Raw genomic sequence first — 14,737 nt, forward strand, 5'->3', positions numbered from 1 at the left:
GGGCGTCATCGCAGATATCGACAGTTGCCCCTTTGGGGCATCTCACATCACAGAACACGTTCTCCAACAGTGAAATGGGCTGCAGGGGTGGCCACGGCAATCAGGGTTCATGATGACGACACGGGCAGCGAGCGAGATCTCGGCAGTGGGGGGTTGGGAGCTTGTAAGCGGGGTAGATACACTATTGGCGATGGGATCAACTGTTACGGGGGGTACAGTATGTATATCAATGACACAGATTTGGTGGTGAGGGGTACATTGCTTGACTGTAGAGGACTAGTCTGGCTGCTAATCTTGACAAGGCAGTGGATCACTTCTGCCGATGATGGCCGTGGTGCATGTTCTGAATCGGGCCATGATCCCGAACCAAGTCCGGCTCTGAGGGAGATTGCCAGTGAGAGACGAGACGTGGACGAGGCCGAAAGCCGGAAAGCTATATTGAGCTCCTCGCGACCACACCCAACCTCCACAGTCACTTCGACCCCTCCCCCTCGAGACAGGACCTACAAACATCACAGGCAGAAGCGTTGAAGCGTCAAGCGCAAACACACCCACCCACCCATATATCCACACACATACACAACACACAGACCCAACAAAATGGCCTTCACCACAAAGGCAACCATCGCCTCCTTCGGCGGCCGCCTCCTCAAGCTGTCGCACCAGTCGGCCACGACGGGCACCGAGATGGCCGTGCACCTATACGTGCCGCCGCAGGCCTTCCGCGACGGCAAGAAGGTGCCCCTCCTCATGTACCTGTCAGGCCTCACGTGCTCGCCCGACAACTGCGCCGAGAAGGGCTTCTTCCAGCACGGCGCGGCCCGCGCGGGCGTCGCCGTCGCCTACCCGGACACGTCGCCGCGCGGCCTGTCCCTGCCCGGCGAGGACGACTCGTGGGACTTTGGGTCCGCGGCCTCGTTCTACGTCGACGCCGAGAGGGAGCCGTACGGGAGGAACTACAAGATGGAGACGTACCTGACCAAGGAGCTGCCGGCGCTCCTGTACGGCAGCGACGAGGGCGCGAGGTGGCTGGACGAGGCCAAGGGGATCAGCATCACGGGCCACTCGATGGGCGGCCACGGCGCGCTGACGCTGTACCTCAAGAACCCGGGCATGTACCGCAGCGCCAGCGCCTTTGCGCCCATCGCGAACCCGACCAGGTGCCCCTGGGGCGAGAAGGCGTTTGCGGGCTACCTGGGCGACGACAGGGAGGCGTGGAAGAGACACGACGCGACGGAGCTGGTCAAGGGGTGGAAGGGTGGGGATCTCAAGATGCTGATCGACGTGGTGAGTCTTTTGTTTTCTTTCCCCTATCTCTCTTTCTTTCTTTCTTCATGCTTTGCTCCGCAAATACGGATATATCTCTCTTCTCTCCCTCCAGGACTTGTTACTGACGACGGAGCTTCCAAACAACAAAAAAAAAACAGGGCACCGGAGACAATTTCTACAAGCAGAAGCAGCTCCTCCCCGAGAACTTTGAGCAGGCCGTCAAGGAGGCCGGGCACACGGGGCTGAACCTGAGGTATCAGGAGGTGAGAACAAAAGGCCCCTCCCAACATCTTTGTCTCTCTCATGTCCATGCTGACGGCCCTGGGCCACCAGGACTACGACCACTCATACTACTTTATGGCTTGTAAGTTTCCCGAGTTATATATCCGGATCTACAGGCTTCGCCTTCCCGAGATTCTCTTGCAACCGCTGACCATGCCCTTCTCAACACAAAACAGCATTCAGCGACGACCACATCAACCACGCCGCCAAGTACCTTGACGCTTAGGTTGGCCTCGACACCGCAGCTTAGGGTAACCCTAGCCGCAGAGCACAGCAAGCCTCGGGCGGTATGGAGAGGGGTTCCCTGCCACCAGCTTATACTCACAAGAGGAACCCAAGCACTCAGCGGCAAGGCGAGAACGAGCACGCATCTTCAATAACACATGCGCTCAAAAGCGTAATCAACGTCTTGCCGCCAGTGAGATTATGTACCTCGTGAATAATATTACTATGGACAAAGAATCCTGCCTTTTGCTTCCAGCGAAACCAAAGTGCAAAAAAGAAACAAGCCGCAGCCGCTGGTACAGACCACAGATCACCATTCTCCAATTAGGGAGGGCTCCTTGAGCTGTCTTTCGGTATCCAAAGCAAAAAGATGAAGAAGATAGCAAAGCGTAGAGGTGACATGGTAGAACAGGGGAGGGAAAAAAGCAGAACGTCCAAGAAGAGTCATCCACCTCTCAAAAGGTCAGTAACAACAATACAAGCGCCAACCGCCTCCCCTGTTTGTCTTTTTGTCTGGTTTTCGTCGTATTCGTAGCAACCAACGTCATCAGCGCCTCGTCCTATCCACAATCCTTCATAACCTCGTAAAACACATCAAGAGAGAGGGAAGAGAGGAGGGCAAGAAGTGAAGGGAGGAAACATGAGTGACCTCGCTCCGAGAATTAGAGTGGGTGAGTGTTCCAAAAAACACCCACCCCCGAGCCCCCTCCCTCTCCCATGCATGGCAAACTGTGCAGCCAGCCAGCTCCATATCACATTCCACATCCTCAGCTGATCCGCTTCTCAACGACGACAGGCGCGGCAAAGCCTTCCTTCTCGAGCTTGGCGCGCATCTCGAGCTCGGCTTCGCGGCGGATGCGCGTGTAGGCGAGGCGCTCGAAGCGTGTCAGGCCCCTCCACCAGTGGCGGCCGGCCTCGTGCTCGCTGATGCGGTCCAGCAGGTCGGCGGTTCGGAGGCGCACGTCGCGGTCCTTGTGGAACAGACCCAGTGCCAGGTAGAAGAGTCCGGCGTGCGACTCGGGCGCCACCGTGAGCAGGAGGCTGATCTCGTCGTACGAGTGCACGTGTCGTGAGAAGGCCATATAGACCTCGCGGCTCTGCGCTGGCGTGAGGCGCTGCGTACGGAGCCGGTCGTGCATGTGGTGCAGGTCCAAGCCCTTGAGCGGCTTGACGGCGTACATTTGCGCGGCGTCCTGTGGCAGAGGTCGTGTCAGCAAACATAATGGTAGACGCTAACGACAGAGATATAGGAAGGGAGACGAACATGAATAAAGTTGTAGTAGCTCCTTGTGTTTCTCCACCCCTCTATCCTCGTCAAATTGCCCGCTAGCTCGCGTAGCTTGGCGTTCTCGTCAGCCCAGACGTATCCATGACCACCCACGGGTGGCTGCAGCGGGACGCCGTTGCCGTCGCCAGCAGCGCCCTCGGCGTCGGCGTTGCCGAGGTACAGGGCGCTGGCGCCGTAGACGCTCTCCTCGAAGGAGGCGGCGACGCGCGTGAACTTGAGCACCCAGTCCCGCCACTTTGCGCGAACGACGCGCTCGCCTGCCCGCGCCGTGATACTACGCATGATGTCGGCCATAAAGGCGTTGTCGCCCGTCAGGTCAGCGTTGGCTGCGGCACCCGCCGGGCCGCCACCGGAGCTGGGGACGAACTGTGCGTAGCTGGGGTTCTGCTGCCGGAAGTAGACAAGCCCCTCCGTCACGGGCGCGTCCTCGATGCGGCTACTGATCTTGACGCGGCCTGTGGGCAGATCGCACAACACGTCCCACCACTCCGGGTGCAGTTCGAAGGTCGGGTTCGTCACGCCCGCGATGAAGCCGGGGACGTTGAGGAGGTCGTCGATCTTGGACAGGTCCGTGTAGGGGAAGGCGAAGCGGGTGAAGCTGCGCAGGATCCCGCCCGAGGCGAGGGCGCAAGCGGCCAGCACGGCCTCTGCGACCTCACCCGAGGGCATTTTGTGCCCGATGAAGACGACGCGCTTCTGGGTCAGCAAGGCATTGACGAGCACAATGATGGGGTGAGTGTTGGGCCCGTTGGTAGTCAAGTGTGGGTGGGCGCGGAAGGGCTGGGGGCTCTTGACGTGTGGTTCCGAGAAGTTCTGGATCAGCTTGATGAGCGAGAAGTCGCCCACCGTCTCGGGCATGACGGCCACGGGCACCTTGATGGGGATCGGGATGCCCTTGTAGACCACCTTGCTCTCAAACTCGTGCGTGTCGCGCGGTACCGAGTACGTCGACTGGCCCTCGAAGTGCGCCTTGGTCCCTGCTCTAGAGATGCCTAGGCGCTTCGTGCTGCCATCTGCCGGGTGGTCCGCCTTCTCGTCCTCGTCCTCGGCTATCCTCATCCGGATCATCTCTTCAAACTTTTCCACAAACAGATCCTTGTTGTCGCTTGCCTGTAGCAGATGTCTTTCCAAGAGACTCAACTTGGGCATGAGGGACAGATCCATAGCGTTGACTGCATCGTACAGCATAGCTATTGTCTCGGGAACAGGGGCCTTAAAGTATTCCTCGAGCGCTAGCAGTAAAAGGGGCTTTGTGAAGCGTCAGATTCGGTCTCAAGACCCAGAGTGAGGGAAATCGATGTCCGTTGCGGCATGACCAACCTTGTATATATGTAGAAATGGATGTCTGGTGCATATCGCCATTGCCTTGACGATGGAGCCGCGCTTGACGCTAGAGTCCAGCTTTGTGTAGACGAGATTCAGCACGTATATAAGGGGCGGTCCCTCGTCGCAGTCGGCTTCGCTATCTGTCGAGGCGTCGTCGTCCCAGTCGTTCTGATCTGCGCCGTCTTCCTCGGGGTCGTCGCCCTCAGCGACAGGGAGGCCAGCGGCCCTGTCGCGGCGTCTTTGTCGCCGCTGCTTGCGGGCCTCGACGGCCTGGCGCTCCTGGTCCTCCTCCTCCTCCGTCTGGTCCTTGTGCAGGAAGAAGATGGTCCAGTCCTGGTTGCGGCAGTGGGCGCCGTCGGGCAGCATCAGCTCAGCCAGCATATTCTCGTCGCCGGTGATGGCGACGGGGTACTGGTGCTCCATGACGGAGCCGCGGTCGATGTCGAACTCGGCGACCAGGATGTACTCGACATGGCTGTCGGTGGCGCCGCGCGGGTACTGGGGGCGCAGCTTGCGGGAGGGGTGGGCGTCGGGGTTGTAGCGGCGGGGTGCGTCGGCGGCGGACAGGGACGAATGCTGGGAGGAGACGCCGGTGCCGGTGGAGGGCGACTTGCTCTTGGAGCTCGGGTTGGAGGTGCGGTCCGTCTGGTCCGACATGACGGCGGTCGGTGGCGGCTGGGGTGAGCGCGAGGGGCGCGACATTTGCGACATTTGCGAAGTGGAGCGCGACGAGTGGGGGAAGGACGACAGCGAGGTTCTCCTGTTGTGCAACGGCGCGGTCACGCCGGCGACGCCATTGAAGCTAGCGCTGGCGTGCGGGTTGGTGGTGCTGCTGGTGCTGCTGGCGCTGGCTACCCGAGCGGAGGCCATTGGTTGTTCGGCGCCAATTACCGGCGTCGCCTGTTATCAAGCTCGGTCGCAAGGCCAAAGGCAGGGCCAAGGGTCGAGCCAAGGCAAAGTCAAAGTATGCACGGCACAGCACACGGGGCGTGGTGGCGTGGCTGAAGGGCCCGCCGCCCAGCGACGACGGTCAAACAGGGAGCGACGGATGTGCCGTTTCGTTTTGTTTCGCCAAGTGGCTTCCCCTCGGCCTGGAGCGAGGGCCAAAGCGCGAGGCTGAAGGGTCTGTCGAGGGAGGAGGTGGGTTCAGGAGAAGCCAAGACAGAAGCCAAGACAGAAGCCAAGGACGGGCCGGCAGCCAGAGGGCCTGCCCCTTTTTGAGCCGACTGGCCACGAGCGTCAACTGATCACGCAGTCGAGGGAGTGGCAATCATCCGATGGATGGCCAGTCGAAATGCGTCTGCCCAAGTCTCCTAGGATAAGCAGGCAGAGGGCAAGGCCCGGGATGCTGATAGAGTTCAGGGCTAGCGAACGTGAGCGAGATCCGAGATCCGGGGAGAGTTGATGTACCAGATGCGCAAGGAGAGGCGCACGAGGACGTAGGTACAGTGCAGTACGCTGGCGTTTGCTGGCTGGAGGAGCCGCCGCTAGTAGAGGTAGGGAGCTGGAGCTGTGCCTGGGCTGCACTGCAACGGAAGGCGTGTGCGTGGGTCGCCAACCAGGAACTAGGCAGGGCGCCAGAAAACCAAGGTCAGAAGGCCAAGGTTCGGGTCCAGAGCGTCGGGATAGCGGTACCCTGGGCGGGACAGTCCGGTCTTCGGTTGATGGGCTCAGCAGCGGACGTCAAGCGGACAAGCTGAAATTGACGTCTCACTGCCGCAGCGCTGGAAGTCTCGAGAGCCCCTGGAGCCGCACGGGATCGGGTAGTCGCAGGCACGGGCCTGCATTTACGGGGCCTCTGCTCGTGCCTTCTCTCTGCAATTGATTGCCGTGTCCGGATATTCACTCACTGATCCATCCGTGCAACCAAAAGAACTGTGGGCAAACTGGGACCCAAAGAACTGGAGGGCCCTCGTCCACTCGCAGCGGTCAGGGCAGTCCACGTGCCTGACTGACCGCGAGAACCCCCTCAGGGACCACTCCCCCCCTCACCCCCTCCCCTCTCTCACCTGCCTCTTCTCCGACGCCTTCTGCGAGTGCTCCGACGTTGCGTCAGAACTGGGGCGCCAACGCACGGGACTCTTGCGGCCCGAGACCGATAACGTCTTCCTCCAACACCGTCAAGACCCCTTTTTAACCCCTCGTTATGTGTTGCTCGACGCATTTTGTGACTTGCTCTCTTTAGGAAAGACCCAGGTTCACCGACTCGAGAAAGCCAATGGTGAGTGGCACGTGAGCCGTTGTCCATTCCTTTGGAGCTCCAAGGACCCTGAATGCGACGGGCATGGAGGCGCCTGGCGCTTGCACCTCTCCTTGGGCTCCTAATTCAAGTGCTTTACCCCTGACAGATGTGAGGGGACAGGGGCAACAATTGCCATGCCACGCATGCTCGCACGTGCCGGTTGTTTGGCGCCCGAGATTGGACCCCTGCGCAAGTGGGCCGTACCCCGCCTTTATTGGCACCACCTTTGGCACCACCCAACCACAAGCCACATGTAGGTGTTCCAGCCACAGATCCAATCTTATCTCATGAAGCGCAAGCCCCACTGGCCCATGCCTGGTTGTCTAGTCAATGTTTACTTTCCAAGTCACATCCCAGATCTCGCCTCCCCCCGACTGGGCATGATCTCATCGGCAGCAGAGCATCAATCCAGCACAGATAATCTTGTGACGAAAGCATCCTTTCCCAGCCGAACGCGCTTAGGCAGTCTTCTGACTTATTCTTTTCCCACGCGAAATTGAGAGTGTCCCTGCTGGGTTGGCTGCCGAGTTGCGTCGTGAGCGCCTTCAGACGCCGCCTAGGTGTAACTGGCGAGGTTGCCAAACCAACCGCCTGCACGTCCCTAGACCTAAGCCAAGAACAGATCCCTCCACCGACGAAACATGGTATGTGAGAAGCCGGGAAACCGGATCTCCAGCTGGTCCAGCTGAAATCCCCACCGAGTCGCATATGGCCTACGTAGTCGCGTAGTCGCCGAGATATTGTGTGGCTGCAAGGCATCTCGCAAGGGGACAAACGGGCAGGCACAGAACTCGAAACACCCTGTGCCATCACTTACTGACGGGCGAGATAACCGTAGGCGGCGACACCAACCTCGACATTCAGGTCATCCTTTGGCGGCGGCGGATCGGCACGAAACTCTCCCTTTAGACGTCCAGAATCTCCAGCGTCCCCGTCACCTCTCCGCCAGCAGCACACCACGCCCCATCAGCACGTCGCGCCCATGGCATCGCCGCCCCGGCTCGGATCAATAACACCGTCGTCCGCCATCGCAGGTTCCAGATTCGCTTACCAGTCAACTGCCACCCTCGCCACCGGCGGCCACTTGAGCAGCCCTTTCACGCCCAAGAGCCGGAGTAGCGGCGGTGGCGACTCGGTGACAACGCCGACCAACGCACGGCCAAACCTGAAGAGCGTGGCGCCGAGGACAATGAGCAGCAACACGGCCATGTCGCAGCTGCCGCCTTCCCAGATGCGCATGCTGAGGGAGGGCTTCCAGATCCTGGATAGGGACAGTGACGGCACAGTCGGCCGGGAGGATGTAGCAGACATGCTGGGTCAGCTAGGTACGTATGGACGAAGAACCCCAACCTGAAGGAGGAGGGAGGGGACAGCCAATCTGATATGAGTTTTCACCCACGCCACATAGGTCTTCCAGCAAACCCGTCAGACGTGTCGGCCTTCTTTCCTCTGGGGTCCTCCTCCAGCACGTCGCTGGCCGTGTTCCTCAGCTCGCTCTCATCGGTACTGGCGGCCATGTCACCTAGCGCGGAGCTGCTGTCGGCCTTCTCGGCCTTTGACGATGATGACAGCGGGCAGGTGGACCTGGCGGAGCTTCGTGACGCCCTGCTGAACACGGCGCCCGAGCCGGGCGAGCGGCCCTTGACCGAGGACGAGATCGACCGCGTCATGGACGGCTTCACGGGCAGGCGGGCCTTTAGCAAGAACAACAGCCGGCCTGGTGGTCTGTCCAAGCGCGGCGAGGTGTTTAGGTATCAGGACTTTGTGCACTCCATAGTGGGGGGCAACGGAAATCCCGAGGCGGCCGCCGAGGAGGACGACTCATCCTGAAGCGAGGGCAGCCTCGTTTGACAGTGACTTTTGTTTGTTTGATAGGTGGGAATATGAATTGGGGTGGCGGGCGAAGGCTACGGTGGCAACGATGCAGCGGTGGGTTGCTGTTTGCGACGCTACAACAATTGGCCGGACCAGCAAATGGGATGCAGCTGCGGCCTCCTGCAGTCTGTCGGGTTTATCAACGAGGTGGCGGGTAATGGCGGGGTCGCCCAGTGTTTTCTTTCATGTCATATTTTGTACAGATTTGTTTGTGTGGTTCTTGGGTCGGCGTTTGGCGGAGGGCGAGGCAGTGGACACTCTAGAGAACCACTCTGGAGGGCACTCTGGAGGACAGCCGGCCATTCAGGGCTTCATGTTGGATACGAGACTTGACCAGGGGCCGATTGGGCCTGGGGACAAACAAAGCGGATGGCCAAACTTTACGTTGCTAGATGGTTTATCGTCGGAACTCCTTCCGAACCGTAACCTCCCCCAATGTCCGTCCCGGTTTGGTGCGTAATACGCCGTATGTACGTAGGCGGTAAGTGCGTGCGTGCGTGCGTTTGTTGTTGTATTACCATGTCTCCATTTTGACATGTCTCCATGGGTTTATTCGCGAGATGGAGCGACGGATTACAGTGATTGCACATCTGGCTGGTGAAACAAGGCCCCGTTGCGATCGGCAATAAAATCCTGTCAGATGCACGTCTGCCGGAGGGCAACCTGGCAGCCCCATCCGGCTCATCCTGCTTGAATCTTGATGGGAAGGAAAATACACGGGTGGGCGGTAACGGTTTTTGGGCCAACTGTTGGGGGCGTGCGTGTGTGCTGAGCCACCGAGCCACTGAGCCTCCATGGTGTTTGGTGTGTCGGGAGCGGGACGGACGGGAGGCTTTTTTTCTTTTTGGCACCGTCTGAAAGTCGGTGGAGCTAGGATGCCTGATGCCTGTTGCTGTTGCATGGGATGTAGCTGCTTGTTGATCCCAGCCCGCCCATATCCAGAACGGCAACCCCATCGAGGTCGGAGTCCGTTCCATTGGTCGACCCACAGAAGCTTCGAGAATCCAGTCAAGCCGGCCGTCGGCCTCCACTGCTGCGCTCCGATGCTGCGTCGCCGGAACCGCACCGCACAATGTGTACAGTACACATGGTGATTTTTATCCAGCGCCTGATGGCTGGCTGTGTGCGCTCTGCTGGCGCTGGCGCTCATCTCCCCTCCGCGGTGCCGGCTCTGTTCCCCGCCTACCATCCATCAAAGGGTACCCGATGGAGAGTACCTGTCCCTCTCGCACAAGGAGGAGGTGTGGGCTGGTCGATGGATCCCCACCACGGTCCCAAGCCCGGGCTCGTCTTTCCGAGCCGTGCCCATCCCAAGCAAGGGGAGCTAGCCAGGTCACCCTCAAGGGGCGCCCCGTCATCGGTCACTGGCTGCCCTCTCTCTCTCCAGAGCGCGCCCCAGCGTTCTCGGACGGAATAGGGAAAACGCAGTAGTCGAGGGCTCGACGACGGTGGCCACGTGCGCTCCAAGGCTCCGAGTCGGGGTTGCCCTAGTCTCGTCGTTGTCGTTGCCGCGGCCGCGCCTGTTTGCGGGCAGCCAATGCCCATGTTTGTTTACTGCGGGCTCCTGCAACGCAGTAGAGGGCGCATGGTGATTTGTCCCTGTGCTGGAAAAGGAGGAGGCTAGGTTGCATCAAGAGCTGGGCGTCAATCGCCTGCGACAGGCCAGCCAGTCAAGAGAGTAAACAGAGATCGCACATCACTCTAGGCCTCTCTGTCTCTCCGCTCTCGTTTTTTCCCCCCATGAGGTTGTGGCTGGCAACGGAGCCACCAAACCATGTCTGGTGCCTTCAGCAACAAACAACCCCTGTAGCCGTGTTAGCGTAATGGTAATGGTGGCGGGGAGTCGAAAGTGGGGGATGACATGCGCGGTAGTCGTGACCCTCGGGCGCTGCAAATGTACGCAGCTCCACATGTCCCCGGTACAAAGAAAAAAGGTATTCCATGGGTTGGGGGGTTAATGGGATTGTCGGATGCACGTCCCAGTGTGGGCGAGGAGCCGGCGGAAGAGCAGCGAGGATGACAGAGCCAGCCTGATCCCCTGTGACGAATTTGGGCTGGGACAGGCGAGCTGATAATTTGCTGGCACCTAAAAGAATTCCTTTTTATTTAGGTCGCTTTTTTCTTATTTTCCTACTTCTTTTTGACTGGAGGGCCTGCCAAAAATTTCCCGTCCTCCTCGAGCCTTGCTTGTCCAGTCTGCTTGTGTCCTCCTTCTGTCGTGTTCGCTGTCCTTCTCTGGCCCGAACGAAGATTTTGCGCACTCCACGGCTGCTGCATTCTTCAACCCAAAAGAGCCGCCCACCTGGTTCACTGCGGCCCAGCATCATTGCTGCCTTTAAACACCCGACATTCTGTCCGACCGCCACATCGCCCGACCGCCACGAGGGGAAGAGCGGGAGACCAGACAAGGAAAAAAAAGTCAAAGGGAAAAAAAAAAAACGAAAAAAAAAACCGAAAAAAAAAAGAAGAGAAAAAAAAAAAAAACGCACACAGCGACGACGCCCCTCTGTCCGGCGCTTCAGTGCTGCCACCTCTTTGCCTGCCTTGATGCAGCTCTGAGTCCGGGCTGACCTTGCTGCTCGGCTCGGTGGCTACCGCTCCCACCTCAGGTCCAACCGCTCGACTAGCACGCGAGTGGGCGACAAGCAGCATTAACCCAAGGTCTTAAGGGGTTCTAGCAAATTCCTCCGCGGCTGCTCCGTCCGGTCCGAACAACTCCAAATGAAGTTTTTCGGCAAGAAAACGTCCAAAAAATCGCAGCCACCGGACAGCGGCGAAGAAGAGGACGACTTCTCCCACCCGGAGCCTTCCTCGCCCGCAAAGGGCCCCTCCCGCACTCACACAAAATCCCCATCAAAACTCTCCGCCACCCCCAAGCCCGCCACACAAGCCGCCGCACCACCCTCGCCAGTGCAGAGCCCCCAGCCGCAGCAGCAACAGCAGCAGCAGGCCGCGCCCCGCGACCAGAAGCCGCGCACCTCCCGCTCCTTTGGCCGGCACTCGACCGACCCGGGTTCCTCGCGGCGAGCCAAAAAGATTGACCCCGACACCCACCCGCTCAACCTGCCCCCCGAGCAGCGGAAGCGCTACTCGGCCATGTCAAACATGTCGGCCAACCGCGACTCCATGGACATCGACAAGGAGCCCATCAACGGCGCCACCCCGTCGCCCAAGCCCGCTGCCGCCCCGAAGCCCCAGCCTGCCCCGCCTGTGGCCGCCTCGGCCTCCTCAGCAGCTGCTGCAGCCAGTCATACAAATGGCGTCCCCGAGCCCAAGGAGACCGTCCCTATACCCCCGCCACACACGTCCCCGGCCCCGACGCCTGCCGACGAGGCCGAGACATTCAAGGCCCTTGGAAATAGGTTTTTCAAGGACAAGGAGTATCACCGTGCCATCGGCGAGTACACAAAGGGTATGTGCTGTGTCATCAAATTTTTCTTGCCCTTTTTTTTTCTCGTCTCGTTACTTGCAGCCTCGTGATGGAGTCAGCCCGCAAAGACCCCACCAGACGTAATACTGATGTCCACTCTCCACCCACCACACACAGCTGTCAACCTGGTGCCCGACTCTCCCGTCTTTCTGAGCAATCGGGCTGCCGCCTACATGCTGGCTGGAAAGCACGAAGACGCGTTAGAGGATTGCAAGCGGTCTATTGAACTGGATCCCGGAAACCCCAAGACTCTTCTCCGGTTAGCTCGCATTTACACCAACCTGGGCCAGCCTGAAGATGCTATCGCAACCTTCAACCGCATCAGGCCGCCTCCCTCTGCCAAGGACACGGCCCCCGCCCGGGAGATGCTGCAGCACGTCAGGTCGGCCCAGGACGCTCTCAGGAGCGGTGCGAGCTCCATGGTGCTTCGCGCCCTCGACATGGCCGAGCGGCATCTGGGTATCGGCGCCCTCAAGCCCCGCAAGTGGCAGCTCATGCGTGGCGAGGCACTGCTCAAGATGGGCGACGTCAACTCGCTCGGTGAGGTGCAGAACGTGGCCATGTCGCTCCTGCGGGGCAACAACCAGGACCCCGAGGCCCTCGTACTAAGGGGTCGGGCTCTGTACTCGCAGGGTGAGAACGATAAGGCCGTCCAGCACTTCCGCAAGGCCGTCAGTCTCGACCCGGACTTCAAGGACGCCGTCAAGTGGCTCAGGGTAGTCCAGAGGCTCGACCGCATGAAGGAGGAGGGTAACAATGAGTACAAGAGCGGCCGGTGGCAGAATGCCGTCGACAAATACACATCTGCCCTTGAGGTCGACCCCTACAACAAGGGCACCAACTCCAAGATCCTGCAGAACAGGGCTCTGGCCTTTACCAAGCTGCGGATGCACGAGCAAGCCATCGCCGACTGTGACAAGGCCCTGTCCCTCGATCCCAGCTACATCAAGGCTCGCAAAACCAAGGCCAACGCCCTCGGGCTGGCTGACAGGTGGGAGGATGCTGCCCGGGAGTGGAAGGCGCTCTCGGACATGGACCCAGAGGACCGCAGTCTGAGGCAAGAGCTGAGGAAGGCCGAGATGGAACTCAAGAAGAGCCAGCGTAAGGATTACTACAAGATTCTCGGCGTGACCAAAGATGCCGACGACAAGGAGATCAAGAAGGCCTACCGGAAGCTTGCGGTCATCCACCACCCGGACAAGAACCCGGGCGACGAGGCGGCCGAGGCGCGTTTCAAGGATATTGGCGAAGCGTACGAGACCTTGAGCGACCCTCAGTAAGTTTTAATCTCGATCACGTCAGGCACCCAAACCTCGCTTGGCTCAACTAACCAACATCTGTCCCATAGGAAGCGGGCCCGGTACGACAGCGGCGACGATTTGGTCGACCCTTCGGACATGTTTGGCGGCGGCGGCATGCACGGCGGCATCGACCCCGACGTGCTCTTTAGCATGATGGGCAACAGCGGCGCTTTTGGCGGCGGCGGCGGCGGTGGTGGCTTCCCCGGCGGCGCCAGCTTCAACTTCAACGCCGGGGGAGCTGGCGGCCCCCGCCAGCGCGGATACCCCGGCGGCTTCCAGTACTCTTGACAACCCAGGCCCGACGACGTTGACGATGGAGAAGACAGCTCCGATTCTTGCGCCTCGTCCCGTTCCGATGAGGAGGCCGAGGACACCCGGGGTTATGGTCTGTATTCTGACTCGGAGGACGAAAGCTTCGACCACGGGCCTGACCAAGGGCATACCGCCCGAGACCAGACGGAGGGCGAGTGGGATGAGAGGAACATGTACGCCGCCGGGACGCGCGGCAACAAAAGCGGCTTCGCGGCCGCCAGGGACAGCGACGAGCGGAAGCTAACCCGGATCCGAAAGCTGTGGCCCTGGCTTGTCGGCGCCGCCGTGCTCCTACCGCCCAATCTTGTTGGTTTTTTAATCCTGATCTGTGGTGTCATGTATGTCTTTAGCGTGGCCGCGGCTAAATTTGCCGTGGACCGGGACCGTCACGGAGGGGACCGTCATTGAAGTAAAAGGCCGCCGTCTTTTTGTTTCCCCCCTGTTTCTTGGGCGGCCTCGCAAGCCGGGACGCATAGATTGGCGGCGCGCGCACCATCCCGCTTTAATTTTTTGCTTCGTGTTCTTGTTTTCTAGAAAGGTGTAGCAAGTGTGGGAGGGAACACTACCCGTCGTCACTGATAGACCGCACATTTTCTTCCTACTCTCCCTGTTCCTTTACTCGTCCTCCTGCTACCGTTATTGTTCATCTCTACCCTTCCCTCGCATTTCTTGTCTTCATGAATGGTCTCAGCAACACGATATCGGGCGTTGTCAAGGAAAGGGGGCGAACCGGGCTGTGTGGCTTTTCTTGCAACGGGCCTCGCGAACCCACTTCATTTTTCTCACGTGTCATAATTTCCTAGTTAGATGTTGGAAATCGACCGTGTCGATTCTCAGGCACTTGGCACTTTTGAACTACCCAAGATGTTGCCGGCTGTGTGGCCTTCTAGCTGTGGATTGTGTGATGGTTCCGAGTGAAGTTATTTTGTGACTCGCCCTCGCCTCGGTTGGCTTTCATCCCTGATCATTATTGTGAGTCTATGCTGGATGGACACGTTGGATACCTGTGTAGAACTGTGGCCTCATGGGCGCCTCGACCTTCGGTGGAAAGTCTTGCTATTTCTGTCGTGGATGTCTCTTTCTTTGTTGTAAGACTCAGCCCCCGGCCTGCACATAGCCACATCGAGCTTATACGCCCAGAGGATAAAAGTATCGACGGCATTTTCATTTCTCAATCACGCCTTGAA

At 59.4% G+C, this 14,737-nt stretch overlaps 5 protein-coding genes across 5 annotated transcripts; 4 read left to right on the plus strand and 1 right to left on the minus strand.

Annotated features, from left to right (window-relative positions):
• Window positions 1-200: 200 nt before the first annotated feature.
• On the plus strand, window positions 201-2,169 carry GGTG_09423 (S-formylglutathione hydrolase). Its single transcript, XM_009227271.1, has 4 exons — window positions 201-1,287; window positions 1,428-1,532; window positions 1,603-1,633; window positions 1,728-2,169. Exons 1-4 carry the CDS (start codon window positions 601-603, stop codon window positions 1,775-1,777), a joined length of 873 nt encoding a protein of 290 aa, XP_009225535.1. The 5' UTR covers window positions 201-600; the 3' UTR covers window positions 1,778-2,169.
• A 374-nt stretch (window positions 2,170-2,543) lies between these two features.
• On the minus strand, window positions 2,544-5,260 carry GGTG_09424 (hypothetical protein; the record flags this gene model as incomplete). The annotated part of the gene is made up of 3 exons (XM_009227272.1): window positions 2,544-2,969; window positions 3,041-4,312; window positions 4,385-5,260. 3 exons carry the CDS (start codon window positions 5,258-5,260, stop codon window positions 2,544-2,546), a joined length of 2,574 nt encoding a protein of 857 aa, XP_009225536.1.
• Window positions 5,261-5,684: 424 nt separating this feature from the next.
• On the plus strand, window positions 5,685-6,090 carry GGTG_09425 (hypothetical protein; the record flags this gene model as incomplete). The annotated part of the gene is made up of 2 exons (XM_009227273.1): window positions 5,685-5,688; window positions 5,759-6,090. 2 exons carry the CDS (start codon window positions 5,685-5,687, stop codon window positions 6,088-6,090), a joined length of 336 nt encoding a protein of 111 aa, XP_009225537.1.
• Window positions 6,091-6,422: 332 nt separating this feature from the next.
• On the plus strand, window positions 6,423-8,961 carry GGTG_09426 (hypothetical protein). Its single transcript, XM_009227274.1, has 4 exons — window positions 6,423-6,611; window positions 6,753-7,276; window positions 7,471-7,957; window positions 8,041-8,961. Exons 2-4 carry the CDS (start codon window positions 7,274-7,276, stop codon window positions 8,460-8,462), a joined length of 912 nt encoding a protein of 303 aa, XP_009225538.1. The 5' UTR covers window positions 6,423-6,611; window positions 6,753-7,273; the 3' UTR covers window positions 8,463-8,961.
• Window positions 8,962-10,567: 1,606 nt separating this feature from the next.
• GGTG_09427 (DNAJ domain-containing protein) lies at window positions 10,568-14,469 on the plus strand. Its single transcript, XM_009227275.1, has 3 exons — window positions 10,568-11,919; window positions 12,055-13,213; window positions 13,286-14,469. Exons 1-3 carry the CDS (start codon window positions 11,229-11,231, stop codon window positions 13,524-13,526), a joined length of 2,091 nt encoding a protein of 696 aa, XP_009225539.1. The 5' UTR covers window positions 10,568-11,228; the 3' UTR covers window positions 13,527-14,469.
• The last annotated feature ends 268 nt before the right edge of the window (window positions 14,470-14,737 follow it).

Source organism: Gaeumannomyces tritici (assembly GCF_000145635.1).
Source record: "Gaeumannomyces tritici R3-111a-1 unplaced genomic scaffold supercont2.5, whole genome shotgun sequence".
NCBI lineage: Eukaryota > Fungi > Ascomycota > Sordariomycetes > Magnaporthales > Magnaporthaceae > Gaeumannomyces > Gaeumannomyces tritici.